The 20,324-nt window shown below is 48.5% G+C and overlaps 1 protein-coding gene across 1 annotated transcript in view; it reads right to left on the bottom strand.

The window, feature by feature from the left end:
• C1H1orf94 (chromosome 1 C1orf94 homolog) overlaps window positions 1–20,102 on the bottom strand; it is a 44,193-nt gene extending 24,091 nt beyond the window's left edge. The window contains exon 1 of the mRNA XM_004001783.5: window positions 19,717–20,102. Within this exon, the coding sequence (XP_004001832.1) occupies window positions 19,717–20,042 (326 nt within the window). The 5' untranslated portion in view covers window positions 20,043–20,102. The remainder of the gene's footprint in view (window positions 1–19,716) is intronic.
• Between the last annotated feature and the right edge of the window lie 222 nt (window positions 20,103–20,324).

Below are 20,324 nucleotides of genomic sequence, written 5' to 3'. Positions count from 1 at the left end.
AACTGAACTGAACAGGCAATAGTCCTAAGAGCTTGGTTCTGGGAATCGGGACCCCTGGGTCCTCTCCCAGTGCTCCATCTTGCCGAGTGGGCCGAGTCTTGATTTCTGTCCATCGCTCCCTGTTTGGTGGTGCTCAGGACCCAAAGCACTAAAGGACCAGCAGCAAAGGGGACAGGACTGAGTCAACAGCTCTGGATGTGGTGTCCAGAATGCCGGGGCCCCAGGCACTGCAGGATGGTCTGAGTCAGAGCAGGGACAGCAAGGTGGCAGCTGGAGCTCACAGTCTGGATCAGTCACTTCCCAGCTATGTGATCCTGGGTCCCTTGCTCAGCATCATGGTACCGCTGTCTTCCTTCCTGGTGAAGCGGAGTATCACAGAAACACTTCAGACCATGTCTCGCACAGTAAAGGCAGTTAAAGGGACAACCAGTCTATATACACCTCTGTCAGCTGGGCTGGGCCTCTGGATCCGGAAATCTGCACAGTGGCTCCATAGATACCCGTGTCCACCTTGGCTGGCATGGCCTTCTGACCAGATCACAGATTGGGCTGCCTGGGAGCACCAGCAATTGCTCGATCCCTGCACTGATTCACAATAATCTTCCTGTATCTAAACACTGGCCTCTACCTGCACCTGAGACCTGGGACCTCCAACTGCACCCTTGGTGGCCAGTACCATTCTAATGTGGCCTAATGGTCCCATGGACTCTAAGCTCCTAGATGCTGGCTGTCTCCAGGCGTGGGAGAGGGTAGCAATCCTGCTGGACTGGTTTGGGCCCACACTGCCCCACCAGCATCCTTGGTAAGGGAGGACCTTCATCCCTGGTACTCCCAGGAGGACTGTGGCAGCCCACCCTGCTCTCCCTCCTGGGTGGGTTCCCAGGAAGGGTGGATAAGTTGGCCTACATAGAGCATTCTAGAGACTGCTCAGAGTTCTATCGCTGGTGAAAACGGTGAAAAAAGAGGCAGAGGGGAAAATTAAAGCATCCTGTAAATGGATCTTTGGGTAGGCTCAGAGTATATTCCTGCCCTGACAGCCCATTCTGTGGATGCAGTGAGCCCTCAAAACAATGACTAGCAAATGCTCCCAGCAAGGATGTTCCTTCCTGGTAATGCTCTATATATGAACACATGTACACAGACACAGACACACACACACACGTACAAAATGACTCACAGTCATCACACATAAAACCAGGGGATGGTCTCTGTATCTGACAACCAGTCAGAATGAGCACAGGCTACAGTCCCAGGCGCTCCTACTGTGCCGGCATTAATCCCATAGCTGATGGTTACTGGTGAGTCCCAAGGGGTCCTGGTAAAGGTCATGGCTGGCCAGGGCACTTGGGAGGCCTAGGGAAGAGTTTAAAACGTGGGAGCTTGTCACTATTCTAATGTCGGTGATAGCCACCACCTCCTGAACACCAGCCCTGCATGTGGTCTCCCCAGGCCTGGAGGCTGGGAGCTGTGCCAGGGAAAAGCAGGCTCCAGTCAAACAGACTGAGATCAGAATCGGGCACTACTGCTCACTTCCTGCCACATCCCGGAACCCTGGGGACTCCCCTGTGACAAAGTACGACACCTATGGCACTACAAGCACCCAGCCCCTGGGTGGGATGAGCACTTGGTGCAGTGACCCCTGTGCGGGCTTGGACAGACACACACACAGGAGCACTGGGCACGCGGTGGCTGGCAGCGGGAGCGGGCTGGTGCTGGATGCTGGCCACGGGCGCCATGGAAGGGGCAAGGCCATTCACTCGGTTCTTCCCTTCCTCCCGGCTCTCTCTCTTTACTCCCATTTTTCCTCCTCCCCACATCTAGACTCAATCTATCAATTGGACGCCTCTGCCGCTATGTCCCTGGGAACATGCTTGCAACGCAGGAGACCCGCGCTCAATCCCTGGGTCAGGAAGATCGCCTAGAGAAAGGAATGGCTACCTACTCCAGTATTCTCGCCTGGAGAATATTCCATGGACAGAGGAGCCTCATGGGCTACAGTCTATGGAGTCACAAAGAGTCCAACACAGCTGAGCGACTAACACTTTCATTTCACTTCACTTTCCTGCTGTGTCCCTGGGAACACTTGGAATAAAGAGGCTACCAATCCATGGTCCCAAGATATTGATTCCCCATATTCTTCATTATCACCCTCAAAGGGAACAGGGGAATCTCAAGTCACAGAAACCAGACATTAGAAGGACCAGTTTTTGCCTCTCTGTTCAAGCTGGCTTTAGAAAAGACAGACGAACCAGAGATCAAATTGCCAACATCCGCTGGATCACGGAAAAAGCAAGAGAGTTCCAGAAAACATCTATTTCTCCTTTATTGACTATGCCAAAGCCTTTGACTGTGTGGATCACAACAAACTGTGGAAAATTCTGAAAGAGATGGGAATACCAGACCACCTAACCTGCCTCTTGAGAAATCTGTATGCAGGTCAGGAAGCAACAGTTAGAACTGGACATGGAACAACAGACTGGCTCCAAATAGGAAAAGGAGTACATCAAGGCTGTATATTGTCACCCTGCTTATTTAACTTATATGCAGAGTACATCATGAGAAATGCTGGGCTGGAAGAAACACAAGCTGGAATCAAGATTGCCCGGAGAAATATCAAGAACCTCAGATATGCAGATGACACCACCCTTATGGCAGAAAGTGAAGAGGAGCTAAAAAGCCTCTTGTTGAAAGTGAAAGAGGAGAGTGAAAAAGTTGGCTTAAAGCTCAACATTCAGAAAACTAAGATCATGGCATCTGGTCCCATCACTTCATGGGAAATAGATGGGGAAACAGTGGAAACAGTGTCAGACTTATCCAAAATCACCGCAGATGGAGATTGCAGCCATGAAATTAAAAGACGCTTACTCCTTGGAAGGAAAGTTATGACCAACCTAGATAGTATATTCAAAAGCAGAAACATTACTTTGACGACTAAGGTCTGTCTAGTCAAGGCTATTGTTTTCCAGTAGTCATGTATGGATGTGAGAGTTGGACTGTGAAGAAGGCTGAGCACCGAAGAATGGATGCTTTTGAACTGTGGTGTTGGAGAAGACTCTTGAGAGTCCCTTGGACTGCAAGGAGATCCAATCAGTCCATTCTGAAGGAGATCAGCCCTGGGGTTTCTTTGGAAGGAATGATGCTAAAGCTGAAACACCAGTACTTTGGCCACCTCATGAGAAGAGTTGACTCATTGGAAAAGACTCTGATGCTGGGAGGGATTGGGGGCAGGAGGAGAAGGGGACGACCGAGGATGAGATGGCTGGATGGCATCGCGGACTCGATGGACGTGAGTCTGAGTGAACTCTGGGAGATGGTGATGAACAGGGAGGCCTGGCGTGCCAGGGGTCGCAAAGAGTCGGACACGACTGAGCGACTGACCTGAACTGAACTGTCCCCCTCCAAAACTTGCAAAGCAAGCTGTATACAGATAGATCTTCTGAATTAGAAAGACATCACAATTATGTTAATTTTTAAAAGTCAGAATAATGGTATTGTGGTTATACTTAAACAATAAAAGCGTTATCTCTTAGAGATACATGCTAAAGTCTTTACAGATAACATTACATCTGGGGTTAGCTTTAAACTTAATCTAGCAGGGGGAGGGAAAAGATAGGGGTTGGGGAGTAGATAAAGCAAGACTGGCCTTATGTTGACCGGGTCTAAGGCTTAGTGAGAGGTACATGGGTCCACCAAGTACTATTAGCTCTATTTTTGTCTGTTTGGCTTCTCATTTTTTTTTTTTTTTTCTTTCTGAAAATAAAAAAGTGCTACAACAGACAGACACACAAGTCTCGCCACGGTGTCCTTCAAAGCACCAGCTCCAAGGAGAAGCCAAAGCAGCTTTTAAAAGACCCACGAGGCCTGAGGTCTCTGTACCAAATCCACCCTGCAGGTGGTCCCTCCTCAGCACCTGAGAGGACACTCCTACCCCTCCCACACCCCAGAGCCAGGTTGATGGAGAGGACCCAGAAGGAGCTGAGTGTAAACTCCTTCTCATATTCCTTGGCCATTCTTTTCTGGAACATCATGGGGATCAATGGGCCTCTTAAGAAGCTTGCATTCCCAGAACAGTCTGTGCCAAGAACAGAGGGGCTCACCTGGGCTGCAGGTTCCTCTGAAAGACTGGCCCAGGGCACCCAACCCTCCCTGGGACAGTCTCTACAAACTCCTATTTCCTTTGCATCTGCCATGAATCTGAAGGCCAGACTGGAAGCCAGGCATCCACATATATGCTTCTGTTTAATCTTCTCCATGCCTCTAGGCGATTGACAAAATCATTCTCTCTTTACAGATGAGAAAAGTGAACTGCTAAGAGGCTAAGAACTCTGTCACCAAGGAAGTGAAGAGGCTGTTGTGGGGATGCTCCTGGGTCCAGCTGACTTTCTGACCTTTTCCTGCCCCACCCCAGCTTCCTTTTCAGGGAAAGTTCTCCAGCGAGGTCTCCCTGCTCCAAGGCTGGGCTTTGTTCCCCAGTCTGAATGTAATCAAGGATATTGCTGGGCTCATCCCATCACTCCAGCCTGTGAAGGATCATCATGGTGAGTCCTGAGCCTGTCATCCGTGGCCTTAGCTGTCCCTGACAGCTCTGTGTCAACTGCATGTCTGATGAGTCTGCCTTCTGGGTCCCCCGCCAATTTATGGATAGGAATGTTGAAGGTGAGAGAGTCCAGAGTCCAGAGCCTTAGGGACATTGCTGGAAACCCTCCCCACCCCCCACCCCGAGCCCGACAGCAATCCTGGATCAACACTTTGGGGGAATAAATCAATCCAGTCACTATCATTCCATCTCCATTTCTCCTAGACAGCCTCTATCAAACACCTGCTACAATCAAGATTCAGCACACAGGTACAAGTCCCTAAGCAAGGGTCTCCCCTTCCTGCCCTTTCCACCCCCAAGAAAACATGATTCATTTGTTCCTTAGAAAACTGCATGCCGGCCGAGGAAAGACATCCTCAGAACTTAGATCAAACCATTCCCCCACTTAAATCCTTATGTGGGTTCTTACTGCACACAATAAAAATCCAGACCCCTTTCTAACCCCCAGGGCACCCCACTAAGTGGCCCAGTTATGCCTTCCTGCTTTGAGATTCCTCTTCTTCCAGCCCCTCTGGTCTTAGAAATATTCCTTTGCATATCGAGTTCACTATAACCCGGGGTCTTTGCACCTGCTGGATGCTAGTCCATCCCTGGACTAACTCTTACGAAGCACTCTCTGCTCCATCAACCTGTTTATTTCTTTCCTAGTGTTCATCACCCTCGCAAAGTAGATTTTTTTAATGTCTTTATTTCCGACAATAACACATCTTCCCTGAGGGCAGGAATTGTATCTTGTCCACCACGGAAGCCTCAAGACCTTGAACTGTGCTGGGCACCACCTCCAAGCTAAATAGGTATTTACTGAATAAATAAGTGAACTTGCTCATGAATTTATCTTTATCCTCGTCCATTTCTTGGAACTCTGGAAATCAAGAGCTGTGTTGCCAAAGACCACCCAGCTCCTTTTACTGGTTGCAGACTCCCTGGTTTTGATTCCATTTTTCTGGCCTTCCGTCTCATTTCCTTACTGCAGGCCTGGCACCCCTGTGAGCTGAAGGGATGACAGTGACCAGCCTATTTGACCTCGTCCTAAGAATTCCCAACCCCGGTAAGGCAGTCCCACTGCAGACCCCACAAAGATCCTGCCCACCTCTTAGAGCCCACGGTGGGGCTCCCAGAAAGAATTTTCCCTCTCCCACGACGGTGCTAGGTCCCACACCAAGCCTGCCTGCCTGCATCTATCTTTCTTCCTCTCTCCTTAAGAAGTTTTGCCGAGGCTGGCATCTCTCAGGTGCTATTTGCTTTCTCCTTTGAGTGGGTAAAAACCATAAAATCTGCCACAGACTCTATCACAGTGAATCATTCAGGGCGGTTAACCCAGCTCCCGGGTGCTGACAGAGGAAGCCAGTCAGAATTGGTGCCTGGCCTCAACGGTGGCCACCACCTCCGCTCCGCCCGCCTCCAGAAATGATAGGTGTCTGATGGTGACGCTGTACGCGGGCGCGGCGCGACATTTCAGCATTTGCAGTGTACAGAGTCGTATAAAAATAAAGGCTATTGACTGGCTGGCACCCCTTCCCAGAATAATGACTAAGCAAGCATGCTGTTAGCTCCCCGACAGCAGTTCTGTGTACATGATAACACAGAGCAAAGATGAAAACTGCTATTCATCTGAGCCAAACAACAGAAAAATGCAAGCAGAAAATTGTTAGTGCTGGAAGAGGACACCAAAACAAATATTTTCTTCCCACCATGGCATTTCAGATCGATGACAAAACATGGTACCCAGGCCTGGTGCCCGGGGAACATGGCTGACTGAAGATGGAAGCAAGTGAAGGGCTCAGGCTCCATCCAGAGACTGACCAGCCTCGTGATGGCAGGTGAGACCGACTCCTCTGTGTGTCTGCGTGGGCAGAGCAGCAGAGTGGCTAAGAGCTCGCTGCCTGGAAGGAGGCAGGAGCTGAGTTCAAATTCCACGGCTGCATGGAGGCCAGACCTCCATCAAGCTGTCGAATATGTCTAAGCCTCTGGTTCCAGTTCACAAAATCAGAAGAGTGAGTATTTATGGAGGATGAACTAATCAGCAAGGCACAGCGCTAAACACATTCCATGAAAAACTCTTATTTGAATCCTCACAACAACTGCAACGGGGTGGTGTGAAGACCGGCTATAGCTTTGACCCTATGGTAGCGCCTGCTTGGTTGGTTCAATAAAGAAGCAGAGATGTGGCAAGCGTTTGGGCATTAGGGCTTAACCTCTGGTTTCTCGGGGGTTTTGGCGACCTCCCCATGAACAAGCCCAGGAGGATAACACATCCCGTGGAGGAAAACCCCAAGATCCTCAGCTGACTAGCCAGGCCTGGATGACCACAGACATGTGTGTAAGGATGAGCCACGTCCTGCCACGCGTGCCCAGCCCCACCCAGAAGAACCAACTGGCAGAACCCAGCCTACTAGACTGCTCAGCTGGGGAGAGCTGGGTAGGAAGCTGTGGTTTAGAGCCACTAAAGTTTGAGGTAGTTTGTTACACAGTCGGCCCTCCATAGTCACAGGTTCCACATCTGCGGCTTCAACCAACTATGGATGAAAAATACTTGAAAAAAAATTCCAGAAAATTCCAGAAAGCAAAACTTGAATTTGCTGCACACTGGCAACTACTTAGATAGCTTTTATGTTGTACTTTACGATTACTTACATAGCGTTTACATTGTACTAGGTGTTGTAAGTAATCAAGAGATGATCTAAAGTGCACAGGAAGGTGCATGTAGATTATGTGCAAATACAAGGCCGTTTTATACGAGGGGGAGGGAGAACGACTGTTTATCAAAAGCCCACGGAGATACAATTATCCCAGTTTCTAAATGAAGAGGTCAAGGGCCCCACTCCCCGGCTGGCCCCACCCTCACTTGACCAAGGCTCTTGGACACTCTGGGTCTTCTCGTCTGCCTGGGGAGCAAGGACCCATCTTCTTTTCCCCTGGAGCCTACATCACAGCACCAAAGGCAGCCTCTGTCCAATGTGGACAAAGGCTCTGTCAAAAGTGACCTGTGTCCTCATCCCTCCTCTCCCCAGACCTAGGATTCACCGATCTGCCCTGAGTCCCCCCTCACACACACACACACACACACACACACACACACACACACCAACCTATGCATGTCCACACAGCATTACATATGTGCACACGCACGTTTCCCAAGCCATACGTGCAAACACACATGCCACCACCCCCTCCACACACATCTATGCACACACCCACACACCACAGTCACACTCACATACATACTAACCCATACGTACACACGCACAAAGCATAATCATGTACACGCACCCACCCAGGCACACAGATATGCTACAACCACACCCAGCTGTGTGCACACCGACAACCATGCACACCACAGCCGTGCACACACACATGTGCTACAACCATGCACACACACACACCACAGGCGGACACACACCTACACAGGTAAACATAGCACAGACATGTACACATACTTCACAACTGTGCACACACCCATGTACACACATAGACACACCCACGTACACGTGCACACAACACTGCCACAGCTCATAGAAACCCAGGAGGAAGAAAGGGGGAAGGAGGGCGGGCTCCCCCCTTACAAGCCGAGAGGACTGGGCCGATTTTTCCAGTTTGTGGGGTGAAGAGGGGAGTGGAGAGAAGCTACAGACTCCATTGCCACCCAGGGCCCATGCTCCTGCATCCCAAAGGTACCTGGAATCTGCATCCCCGGGGCCCTCCCTAGCGAGGGGGCAGAGTGGGCCACAGGCTTGCAGAAACTGACTCCCACCCCTCCTCCACTCTCCAGGATGCCCGAGGATTAAGCAAGATGATGAAAGTGAAAGCACTGGGTAAACTGTGACGGCGCTATGCAAATGTTAGCGGCTCAGACCTCTAGACCCGCAGTGCGGGGAGCGGCCTGCTGACCCTTCACAGCCCAGGGTCCAGGCTGGCTGGGGGTAGGATGTCACAGAAATCTTGATCATCTGTCCCGAGGGGATGGTGACACCACCCGGGGTGAAGGGAGGTGTCACTGTGGAATCCCTCAGCTGCCCGAGCCTGGACTCCATGTTTATCTCATTTCTCAACAAAGGTCTTCACACAGGGTGGAGTGCCTTTTCTACAGTATCCCTGGCATCCGCTTAGAAGGCAAAAAGAGTCAATCTCCTTCCTTCAAGCTTTTCTTTGGAATACCTCTTTCTCAAAGCTGTGTCCCTTTGAAGCCTGAGGTTCCCTCATTTTTGACCCTCAAAGTATCAGAGAACTTTCTACAGCTATGCACAGGAGTCCCCTGGGGTGCTTGTTTCAAATGCAGATTCCTGGGCACCCTTGTGGAAATGGCAGTTCAGTTGGTCCAGAATGGGACCCAGGCATCTGCATTCTGAGCCAGGATTCCCTCCCTCCACCCTCTGCCTCCAGGCCTCGGTTTGGATGCAGATGGATCATAGAAAAAACAAGAGAATTCCAGAAAAACATCTAGTTCTGCTTCATTGACTATGCTAAAGCCTTTGACTGTGTGGATCACAACAAACTAGAAATTTCTTCAAGAGATGGGAATACCAGACCGCCTTACCTGCCTCCTGTGAAACCTGTATGCAAGTCAAGAAGCAACAGTTAGAACCAGACATGGAACGACAGACTGGTTCAGATTAGGAAAGGAGTACCTCAAGGCTGTATACTGCCACTCTGCTTATTTAACTTACATGCAGTGTACATCATGAGAAATGCCAAACTGGATGGAGCACGAGCTGGAATCAAGATTTCTGGAAGAAATATCAATAACCTCAGATGTGCAGATGACACCAGCCTTATGGCAGAAAGCGAAGAGGAACTAAAGAGCCGCTGGATAAAGGTGAGAGGACAGTGAAAAAGCTGGCTTAAAACTCAACATTAAAAAAACTAAGATCATGGCATCCAGTCCCATCAGTTCAGTTCAGTTCAGTTCAGTCACTCTGTCTTGTCCAACTCTTTGCGACCCCATGAACCACAGCACGCCAGGCATCCCTGTCCATCACCAACTCCTGGAGTCCACCCAAACCCATGTCCATTGAGTCGGTGATGCCATCCAACCATCTCATCCTCTGTCGTCCCCTTCTCCTTCTGCCCTCAATCTTTCCCAGCATCAGGGTGTTTTCCAATGAGTCAATTCTTCCCATCAGGTGGCCAAAGTATTGGAGTTTCAGCTTCAACATCAGTCCTTCCAATGAATACCCAGGACTGATCTCCTTTAGGATGGACTGGTTGGATCTCCTTGCAGTCCAAGGGACTCGCAAGAGTCTTCTCCAACACCACAGCTCAAAAGCATCAATTTTTCGGCACTCAGCTTTTATAGTCCAACTCTCACATCCGTACATGACCACTGGAAAAACCATAGCTTTGACTAGATGGACCTTTGTTGACAAAGTAATGTCTCTGCTTTTAAATATGCTATCTAGATTGGTCATAACTTTCCTTCCAAGGAGTAAGCGTCTTTTAATTTCATGGTTGCAATCTCCATTTGCAGTGACTTTGGAGCCCAGAAAAATAAAGTCAGCCACTGTTTCCCTATCTATTTCCCATGAAGTGATGGGACCGGATGCCATGACCTTTGTTTTCTGAATGTTGAGCTTTAAGCCAACTTTTTCACTCTCCTCTTTCACTTTCATCAAGAGTCCCATCACTGTATGGCAAATAGATGGAGAAAAAATGGAAACAGTGACAGACTTTATTTTCTTGGGCTTCAAAATCACTGCAAATGGTGACTGCAGCCACAGAATTGATAGATGCTTGCTCCTTGGAAGAAAAGCTATGACCAACCTAGATGGCATATTAAATAGCAGAGACATTACTTTGCCAACAAAGGTCCATCTAATCAAAGTTATGGTTTTTCCAGGAGTCATGTATGAATGGGAGAGTTGGACTATAAAGAAAGCTAAGAGCTGAAGAATTGATGCTTTTGAGCTGTGGTGTTGGAGAAGACTCTTGCGAGTCCCTTGGACTGCAAGGAGATCCAACCAGTCCATCCTAAAGGAGATCAGTCCTGAATATTCATTGGAAGGACCCATGCTGAAGCTGAAACGCCAATACTTCGGCCACCTGATGGGAAGAACTGACTCCTTGGAAAACACCCTGATGCTGGGAAAGATTGAGGGCAGGAGGAGAAGGGGATGACAGAGGATGAGATGGTTGGATGGCATCACTGACTCAATGGACATGAGTTTGAGCAAGCTCCGGGAGTTGGTGATGGACAGGGAGGCCTGGCGTGCTGCGGTCCATGGGGCTGCAAAGAGGCAGACATGACTGAGCAAATGAACAACAACAATGCAATAGGATGCGCAGATAAGGATTTCCCTCCAGACACTGCAGCTCCCCCATCTGCACCCTCCCCCTCTCCCTCAGGGCAGGTGTGACAGTCTTAAAAAGCAGATTGGCTGGTATAAGTGAGACCTCCCACTCTGCCCTCAACCTGACCCGCCATGCCCTGGAGGTGAAAGAAGGGAGTAGAGAGGAAGAGACTAGCGGGCAGAAGTCCGGCCTTGGACAGGAAGGGTGAGGGTGTGTGGCGGGGTGGGGAATGACGGATTCAGTGAGCTGGGGAATGAGACAAGAAATACTGGGGAATAAATACAGCAATAAAGGAGCTTCGGCTGGGAGCTACAGAGTGATTCTTATTGTTCAAATTATCTTTAAAACTTTTCATTTGAATCTGTTTAATAAGAGGAGGCTTACCCTAAGGAAGAGGTATTTTTTTTTTAATGTGACTTGGGAGCTGAATTGGAAAGAACGTTGCAACAAAGATATTAAAAAGGGGATTAAACCAAACCACTGGTGGCCCATCTCTGCAGGCTCCCAGAACCTGCGACACGGCTCCTGAAACCATAAAATTAAATTAAAAAGGGGGACACGGGACGTGGGATGTTAATCATGATTCGTCTTGGCCTTCATCGTTCATGGCTCCCGGTACTAAGCAGACATGCAAGGGCTATTCTGAAGGGCCTCTGGTGCCAGGAATCAGCTCTGGCCTTGAAGCTTCACCAGGTTCCTATCCCTGTTCTGGTCCCTGTGAGCTCGATGACTCTGGGCAAGTTGCCTAACTTCTCTGAGCCCTGGCTTCCTCACCTGTAAAACGGGAATAATATTAACCATCGACGGAGAAGGGTTGCTAAGACAATGAGATAAATAGAAAATGGAAACAACAGAGCTTGGCACGTATCAGTTGCTCACGAAAACGTCAGTTCCCTTCTTAGGCTTAAGGCAGATGGAAGAAAAGAGCTCGCAATGTCTTGGCTTCCTGACATCCTGTCCCCACATCACTCAAAGTTTCCTCTGATGACTGTGACCTCTCACTTGGACCCTGGCCACCTCTGGGCCTCATTCTCCTTGCAGTGGCATTTTTATGGCTCATCCGTCATTCACTTACTCATTCATTCATACACACTGCATTGCCACCGAGTGCCAGGAACTCGGCTGGGCACTGGGGAGACAATGATGAGTAAGACACAGCCCTTGCCCTTAAGGAGCCATGGTCAAGTGGGGGATGGGAGACTGTTGCCACCGGCAGAGTACAGTACTTGCCAGAGGGCCACCTCATCAGAAACCCTGCTCCAGAATGAGGCTGATGCATCTCACTGCAGCTCTGTGTCCTCCCCTCTGGCCAACAGTCAGCCCAAGAGCTGGTTTTAAACTGACTCTTCCGTCCCATCACCCTTATCTAAAGACCTCTGCCATTTGGTCCTCAGAGCTAAGGAAGCACTTGTCCGTCCTGCTTTCTCCTATGAGATGATATGAGTTACAGAAACCAACTGTTATATTCCCGCTTTTGGCTCCACCTGCCTAGAGTCTCAGACCAACATGCTGGCCTCCACTGAACACTTTCCCTGGGCTTAGGTTTTCTGGTATATAAGTCTCCTCCTCCCACACTATTGTTGATTACTTAACCCCTGTCACTTTATCCTTCATACTCATGATAGCAGAGTGACAATGAAGATGGTGAATTTGGAATCACCATTTTCTGCCAGGTGCTGTGCAAACTTCGCATACATTCTTTCATTAACCTCCACAACAGTCCTTTAGGTGGTCACTATGACTTTTTCCACCTTTCAGATGAGGAAAATGGGGCATAGAAATCGTGAGCAACTTGGCAACAGCTGGGAAGTATACTGGGATTCTAAATCCACCTGTCTCCTCATTTTATTGTTATCTGAGCCACCTTTAAACTCTTAGGAAAGAGAGGGGATATAATTGCTTATTTAAAAATTTTTTAAAAAAGGAACATAGAAGAAGGAGAAAGGAAAAATGTTAAATGGGGTCAGCAGTGAGAATTTTAGAGGATGATATGCTAATTCCAGGTCTTTAAGGATGGGTAAGATTTCAGTAGACATAGGGAAGAAAGGCATTCCTGGTAGAGGAATAATTTGAGTGACGGCAGGGGAGTTGTATGCCTACTCATGGCACATCCTGGTTTACAGGGAGTTTGGAGAAGAGCATTCAGGGCTACACCTAGAGAAGTAGGCAGGGCCAACTACAGAGACACTTCAAGACCAGGTCAGGCAGTTCAGAAGACGAGGAGGAATACATGGGGATGCCTGAGTAGTGCTGTTGATGTGTTTCAGGAAGATGAAGTTGGCAAAAGGTGAAGGACATCCAAGAGGGAAAGGAACCAGGAACAGTAAGACAAGATGGTCTGAAAATGGGGGAAGAGAAGCCTGCAGGGAGGCAAGGAATCAAAAACCATCATGAAGGCGACCAACAGGTGCGTAAGGAGGTTGGAGGAGGGAAGGGCTGAGGCCCTTGAACCTCTGTCGGCAGCACCGGATGTGCACTAATTCACCTGACAACCAGGCTGGAGGATGCATCGGTGTCAGTGGGATGGGGATCACAGCAGTGGCTGAGACAAAGCCCTGGGAAGCTTAAGGGAGGGGACGCTCAAGTGTCCATGAGAAAAGGATTCCAACTTTGGGAGTGGGGGTTCTCTCACCTTCCAAAATGTCAAGGGATGTGAGGATGTGTTTCAGGCCAAATGGTGTATGGCAGCTTCCTCAGATTTTCAAAGAGGACTTTGACCTCTTCAAGGGAAGAGGATGGTACCCAGGAGCAGAACTGGCTCTAGGGCAACAGTCTGAGTTCTCATGTGCAAGTCTCGTCCTCATCACTCCCATCACTAGTTTTCAAGCTTTTTTTTTTTTTTAAGAAAATTAATAAATAAAAGTGGGGATATATTCCAAACAACTGTTACAGAAAGGTAAGATTCATCCCATTTTTTCCTGAGCTGGGTCTTGAGAAGAAAGTGTCCAAAAAGAGTCCTGTAAATGCAGGGAAAGATGGGGGAGTTCCCTTGGGGTGATGGGAAATTGTGTGGGAATGGGAGTGGAAAGGCGGCTGTCTTACTGTTTAAATAACAGTAGCAACAAGCCACGGGGCCTCCGGATGGTTCAGCGGTAAAGAATCTGTCTGCAATGCAGGAGACACAGGAAACCTGCGTTCAATCTCTGAGTTGAGAAGATTCCCCAGGAGGAGGAAATGGCAAGCCTCTCCAGTATTCTTGCTGGGGAAATCCCACGAACAGAGGAGCCTGGCAGGCTACAGTCCATAGGGAGGCAAAGAGTAGGACATGACTGAGCTGCTGAGCATGCATGCAGCGACAAAGGACTGGTTTATTGAGAGAGCAGCTCAAAGGAGGCAGTGCCTTGGGTTCCAAGTCCCAGTGGCTCTCCCACCTGGAGGTCTGGCCGATGGGTGCAAACAGTGAAGATTTATTAGAGCAAGTGCAAAACAGCCCTATTTCTTCTTGCAACAGATACCTCTGAAGTCTGCCAGAGGTTTTCTTTTCCTTTGGATTTCCTTTCTTTCTGTAGACTTATCCTCCTATTTGGGTCTGGCTCAGGATGACCTTTCAGCTCATCTCCCACAGCCGCCTCCAGGAAGCCTTCCCTGAACCCCAAGCCCGAGTCACCCATGGAATTGGCACTTCACCAGAACCTTTATCCTATCATGTTGTGATCTGCCTTTCTCAAGACACTGAAGATCCCTGTGGGAGTTCATAGATTCTCCCCATCTTTTTCGCCATTGTATTCCTTTCCCACTTTTGTCAGGCAAGCAGTAAATGAAGTGGAAGTCACTCAGTCATGTCCGACTCTTTGCGACCCCAGGGACTATACAGTCCATGGCATTCTCCAGGCCAGAATGCTGGAGTATTCCAGCAGCCTTTCCTTTCTCCAGGGGATCTTCCCAACCCAGGAATCGAACCCAGGTCTCCTGCATTGCAGGTGGATTCTTTACCAGCTGAGCCACCAGGGAAGCAGTAGACGCACAAGTATCTGTTGAATGTCCTTGCTGCCACGGGGACCTGTGTCCATCCCACCCCTTGGACTGGCAGCTCTCAGAGAGATGGCCTTCTGTCCTAGTCATCTGTGTATCCCAGGGACCCAGCACAAGGCCTGGCACCCAGAAGGCGACTACGAGTGTTTGTTGACTGACTCCATAAATGAAGGCATGAGCAAACGCCATTTCACCGGCCAGCCAATGGAGTCAACAGCAAACCCCAGACCCCCATCCCGAGACTGTGCAGTGTTAGTAACAGGGAAACTGAATGAATAGGGAATTCTAGAATACGAGTCAGTAAGTGACTTGCCACAATTCTTTCGGCCCAAATTTAAAACTAATTAAAAGATGACTGAATGAGATTCTGGAGTTAAACTGACATTAGATAGAGCTACAGATTTCTCCCTCACAGCTCATTTCTCTCCATTTCTTCCTCAATAAATTGTCCAACCAGTGCTCAAGCCAAAAACCTCAATTCAGCCTTGATGTCTCTGTCTGTGTGCAGGCTCCTTTGGTCCCCCTCGAAATATGTGCCAAATCCCCCTCTGTCCACTGAAACTGCCCTCACTCTGGACCAGTCGCCATCACCACTGTGCTCCCTGGGCTACTGAACGTCTTTCCAGAGGCCTCCCCGCTTGCTCTCTCACCTGCCCCATTTCCACACAGCAGCTGGTGGCATCCTTAAAAACTAGTCCATGCAATCATGTTACACCCACTTCCTAAAATCCTCCAAAGGTGTCCCATAACTCATATCATGAAGAATCAAATCTGAACTCCCCACTAGGTCCTCCAGGCCCCTGAGACCTTGCCTGCCTGTCTCTGATATCATCTCATGCCACATTTCATCACTTACCACACCCCAGCCTTGTCCCTCTCCAAGCCCACTCACACCTCAGAGTCTGTGGTTTCTTTCCTTTCTACCTGGACATCCTTCCTTAGATTTTCACCTGGCTGGCTCCTTCTTGGCATCCAGGTCTTGGCTCAAAGGACTACCTCTGCTCAGAGAGTTCTTCCCTGACCACTCCATCTAAAGAAAGTCCCCTTAGTACTTTAGTCAGTTTTGTTTCCATAAGCTCATTCCTCCCAAGCTGAAATTATTGGTTTAACTTTAATGTGCTTACAATTGGTTTCTTCCAACTAGAACACCAGTCCTTTTTCCATCCTAAAGTTATATTCTTTTATTTACTTGCTTTGTGTTTCTCTCCCCTACTTGAACGCAAGCTCTAGGAAAGGAGGGCCTTGTCTGGTTTACAGTTCTATTTCACTAGCTCTCAGCACAGTGCCAGGCACACAGTAGATGGCTTAATAAGTATGTGTTGAATGAATAATTGGATGAGTGAACTCGAAGTGTGTTCATAGGCTGAAGTCAGCTTGGGGAGAAAAGTGAATGTGGTGTTAATTGCCATGAACAGGAATATAGGCTATAGAAGAGGAGAATCCAGTCTGCTCAGACTGGATCATACCTGGATTGTCGTACTTGGTTCTGGTTGCTGCGCTGCCCTAAGAACCAGCAGCATGGGCAGGAAACTGACCAAACATGAAGGGAAGCTCAGGAAAACAAAGACACTCAGCTTACAAAGACAAGAAATCCTAGGGAAGATGTTGTTACCATCTTTCAATAACTAGAAGGGCTACTGAGAGGAAGGGGGGATAGGTTCTGTTTGGAGCCCTAAGGGCAGAATCTAGGTCAATGGGTTTGATAGAGACAGATTTCAACACTAAAAGAAAATGATTTTTTCATGGTCAGGGATCATATCGAGGGAAGGAGCTACCTTAGGAAGTAGTGAGCTTCTCATCCAAGAGAGTGGATAACCATCTAGCAAGGATGTCAAGGAAAGGATTCAAGCAACAGAAAACAGCCTCCAAGTTCTCTTTCAAACTTGAGATGTCTGGGTTTCCATGATAAATGGGGACCAAAAAAAAAAAATTCTGGCTAATAAGAGTTCTAGAACTTACTTGTCTAGCTGCCTTGATAGCAATTAACATTACCAAAACCCAAACTGGGTTTACAAATGAAACACTAGACAGATTAGCTGAGAGGGTGAGAGGTTATCTTGTGGGCCTGAAGCCATCTGACAAATATGCTGGACAGCTCCCTGGATATAAACTCTGTTAGCTATGTTTGCTCACCCAGAACATGAGACTGCCAAGTATTTTGACTTTCCAAAAAGATGTCTCAGTTCCTGGAGCCAACACCAGCGCATAGTGGGTAAGATGGTCCTAGGTTTGTTTTCTGAAACTCCACCACTTCCTAACTGTAGGACCTCAGGCCTACAGAAGAAGAAATGAAACCCTCCAAACCAGTTATTTCATCTGTAAAAAGGATTGAAAAATAGGGGAGGAAGAATTGAAACAAGAATGGACCAAAGTTAATAATTAATGAAGTTGATTGACAGACATTCACTATACCATTCTCTTTTACATGTTTGAACATTTGCATAACAAAAAGTTCAAAAGAAGGGGAGTTTAAAAATAGTCCCCAGTTCATGTAATAATTGCAGGGCTTAAAGAAATCACCATCATCATTATAAGGAATTTTTACAAATCCTAGTTATTACTGGAAATGTTTAAATATCCCATTTAATCATCCCAACAACACCATGAAATGCATAGTAATCATCTCCATTTGGCAGATGAGGAAACTGAAGCTCACATCAATTAAACAAATCCCGCAGCTGGCACAGGGCTGAAATGAGATCTGAAACCAGAGCTATCGGACTCCACCATCGCAGCTGCCTTTATTTCAAGAATAGCTCATTGTGTTCTACTTGGTTGATATCTGCACAATTATGATATCGTTTATTCAGCTACGGCAATGGTTTCCCAGCTCTTTTCTTATGGCAGAATCTTTTATTTCAGTGCAGCCTTTACTTTACTTTTTTTTTTTAATGATTTTTTTTTTAATTGGAGGCTAACTACTTTACAATATTGTAGTGGTTTTGGCGTACATTGACATGAATCAGCCATGGATGTACATGTGTTCACCATCCTGAAGCCCCATCCCATCCCTCTGGGTCATCCCAGTGCAGCCCTGAGCACCCTCTCTCATGCATCGGACCTGGACTGGCTACTTTACTTCTGAACTCCAGTGAGCAAAAGCCATAAAAGCTGAACAGTTCTGGCTGAGGTGGGGATTGGGACCCAGAATCAGGCCACTCAACTTGAAGGTGGCCTCTGAAGTACTCTAGCATTTATCAGCATCATGTGAAAACCCCAGATCGAAGGCAACAAAAAACAACCCACACCTCCAAGCCCTGAGAACTGCATTTAGGGACAGCCTCACTGGGATAATGTAGCTGATTGTTTCCTGTCCCCATCACATTTGATCCTCATTATCAACTCAATGTGGACAGGGCAGGGCATATCACCCTCCATTTGCGGATGAGAAAATCAAGGCCAAACGGACCGGCCAAAGGTTTGCCAGGTTCACTTTCCAGCCAAGTGCAGACTGGAAGTAGAGTCTGTTTCCACTAACTCCGTGAGTCCTGGCAGAGAGGGTGCCAGCTACTGGAAACTGCCACTGACCCTTGGTTCACAAAGGGGACAATCAGCTCTTTGGCCATTGAGAGCTGAGCACAGCCCCACAGGCCCCCTGCCCAGTCCTTGTCCCAGAGCAGATGGCAGTGGGTCTCAGTGCCACCGGAGGGCCAGATAGCAGGAATCTGGCTGTAGACAGGCCATTCCCATCCCAGCCATGTCCTGCTGAGCAGGGGCAGAGAGGCAGCAATAGCCAAAGTGCCTTCTTCCCTTATGTGTAGTAACTGAATGAGCCCCAAAAGGACCAGACTTCAGGGAGTGTGAACTGGGAAGCAGTTACACTTTGCCTTTCCTAGCTCTTGCGTAGAAATCCCTGAAACCAGAAACAGTTGATAATGGCCTGAAGGGTTCCCCCACTTCAGAGCATCTCTGAGCTGAGCTGGAGCATGTGTTGGAACAGGCAACACTTAGTTATCACCTAGTCTTTAATGACCACTTAATTATTAACACTTAATCCATCTGTAAAATGGGGACACGAATACCTGCCTTATTGGGACTCTGGGAGGATTAATTAATGTTTGCAGCCCACTTTGAAGATGCAAAGCAGTGAACACGTGCTCAAAGGTGACATTAATAACTCGGTGGATTTATTCGCTTTTCCTAACAAGGTCCTTTCTTCCTCTCTGCTCCTCCCTCTCCTTTCTAATATATCCATCCCCAACAATATCTGCCCAAATTTGCCCTGGTGGAGAAACATTTAGCTCTGTGTTTCCCAGATACAGGATTTCCCATCCAGGAAACGGGCTATTTACAGCCATCTTCCCGCACTTTAATTTTCTATTATGTCCTCTGAATATGTCAATGCCTTCCCAGTAAATATTTTGATGTGCGCTCTTGCAGCGGCTTCTGTGGAGGCTGAATGGGACAGCTGCTCCCTGTATTAGGGAATTCCAGATGTGGTTTAAAACCACCAAATTCATCTGTGCCAATGCCTAGCTTTACAGGGCGGGAGGGGAGAAGCATATTCTAGTTGCCTCTGGGGAAAGCCACAGACATCTAACCTTCTCCCTGGCTAGGGTGGTTTTTCAAGGTCTTCGGATCTACCTTGGTATTGTCTATGCCTCTGCACAAGAAATGTCCTCGAAGTGGGCTGGTACAGCAGCAGAAATATAGTTCTGTTCTGGCCCCTCACCCAGGTAACTTCAGGACCCCAATCATTTTGTTCCTGTAAAGACTGTCAAAGGGTCGTGGTGGGTGGGGGAAAACACACAGCCTTTAGGGTTTAGCCAGGCAGAACAACAGGTCAAAACACTTCCCCCAGACCCCGAAAGTCAGCCCTCATCTCCTCCCTCCTCCCTTGCGTGAAGTAAGGGCACACTCACTCTTCTTGGAAGCTGAGCCCGTCTCTCGGAGTGCCAGCCACGGGGGCAGAGAGCTGCTCCTTGGAGGTCCTGGGCTGCAGGGCCTCTGGCAGGCCCTGAACTCTCTTCCAGATTTCATGGCAAGTCTTGTCTAAGCTGTCCTGGGGTGTGTCCTGGTGGATCCAGATGTATCTGGGGAATGGGCCTAGGGCGGAGGGGCGCTTGGCCACCAGGGCCGAGGACGAAGCCAGCCCATTGCCACTGGCCATCCTCTTCCTCTCTTTCCAGAAGCCCCTTTGTCCACCCAGGGCTCGAAGACAGGGTGACCATCCACCACCACCCCTCATTCACCAGGAAGGGCAGTGAGGATGGGGAGGAAGGAGGTCAGTTCTGGCTGACCGCTGGTCCAGAAAGGTGACTGCGTTCAGAGGCCCTTGGTTTGTGTTTGAAAGATGAATGGACAGCTTTCTTGCGGGGAGGGGGAGCTTATTTTGATCTGTTTTTAGTTGCTCTTTCCTGACTTTTGCCCCCCTCCCCCTCTCCCGTAGAAGAAAATATTTAAAAGTCAACAAAAACCAGTAGCTTAGTAACCGTGGAATCCCCCTGAGCTCAGGAACCAGGCGCCTGGG

The sequence above is a fragment of the Ovis aries genome, chromosome 1, assembly GCF_016772045.2.
Source record: "Ovis aries strain OAR_USU_Benz2616 breed Rambouillet chromosome 1, ARS-UI_Ramb_v3.0, whole genome shotgun sequence".
Classification (NCBI taxonomy): Eukaryota; Metazoa; Chordata; class Mammalia; order Artiodactyla; family Bovidae; genus Ovis; species Ovis aries.
The sequence above is the reverse complement of the archived record's forward strand: the minus strand, read 5'-3'. Positions and strand labels throughout refer to the sequence as shown.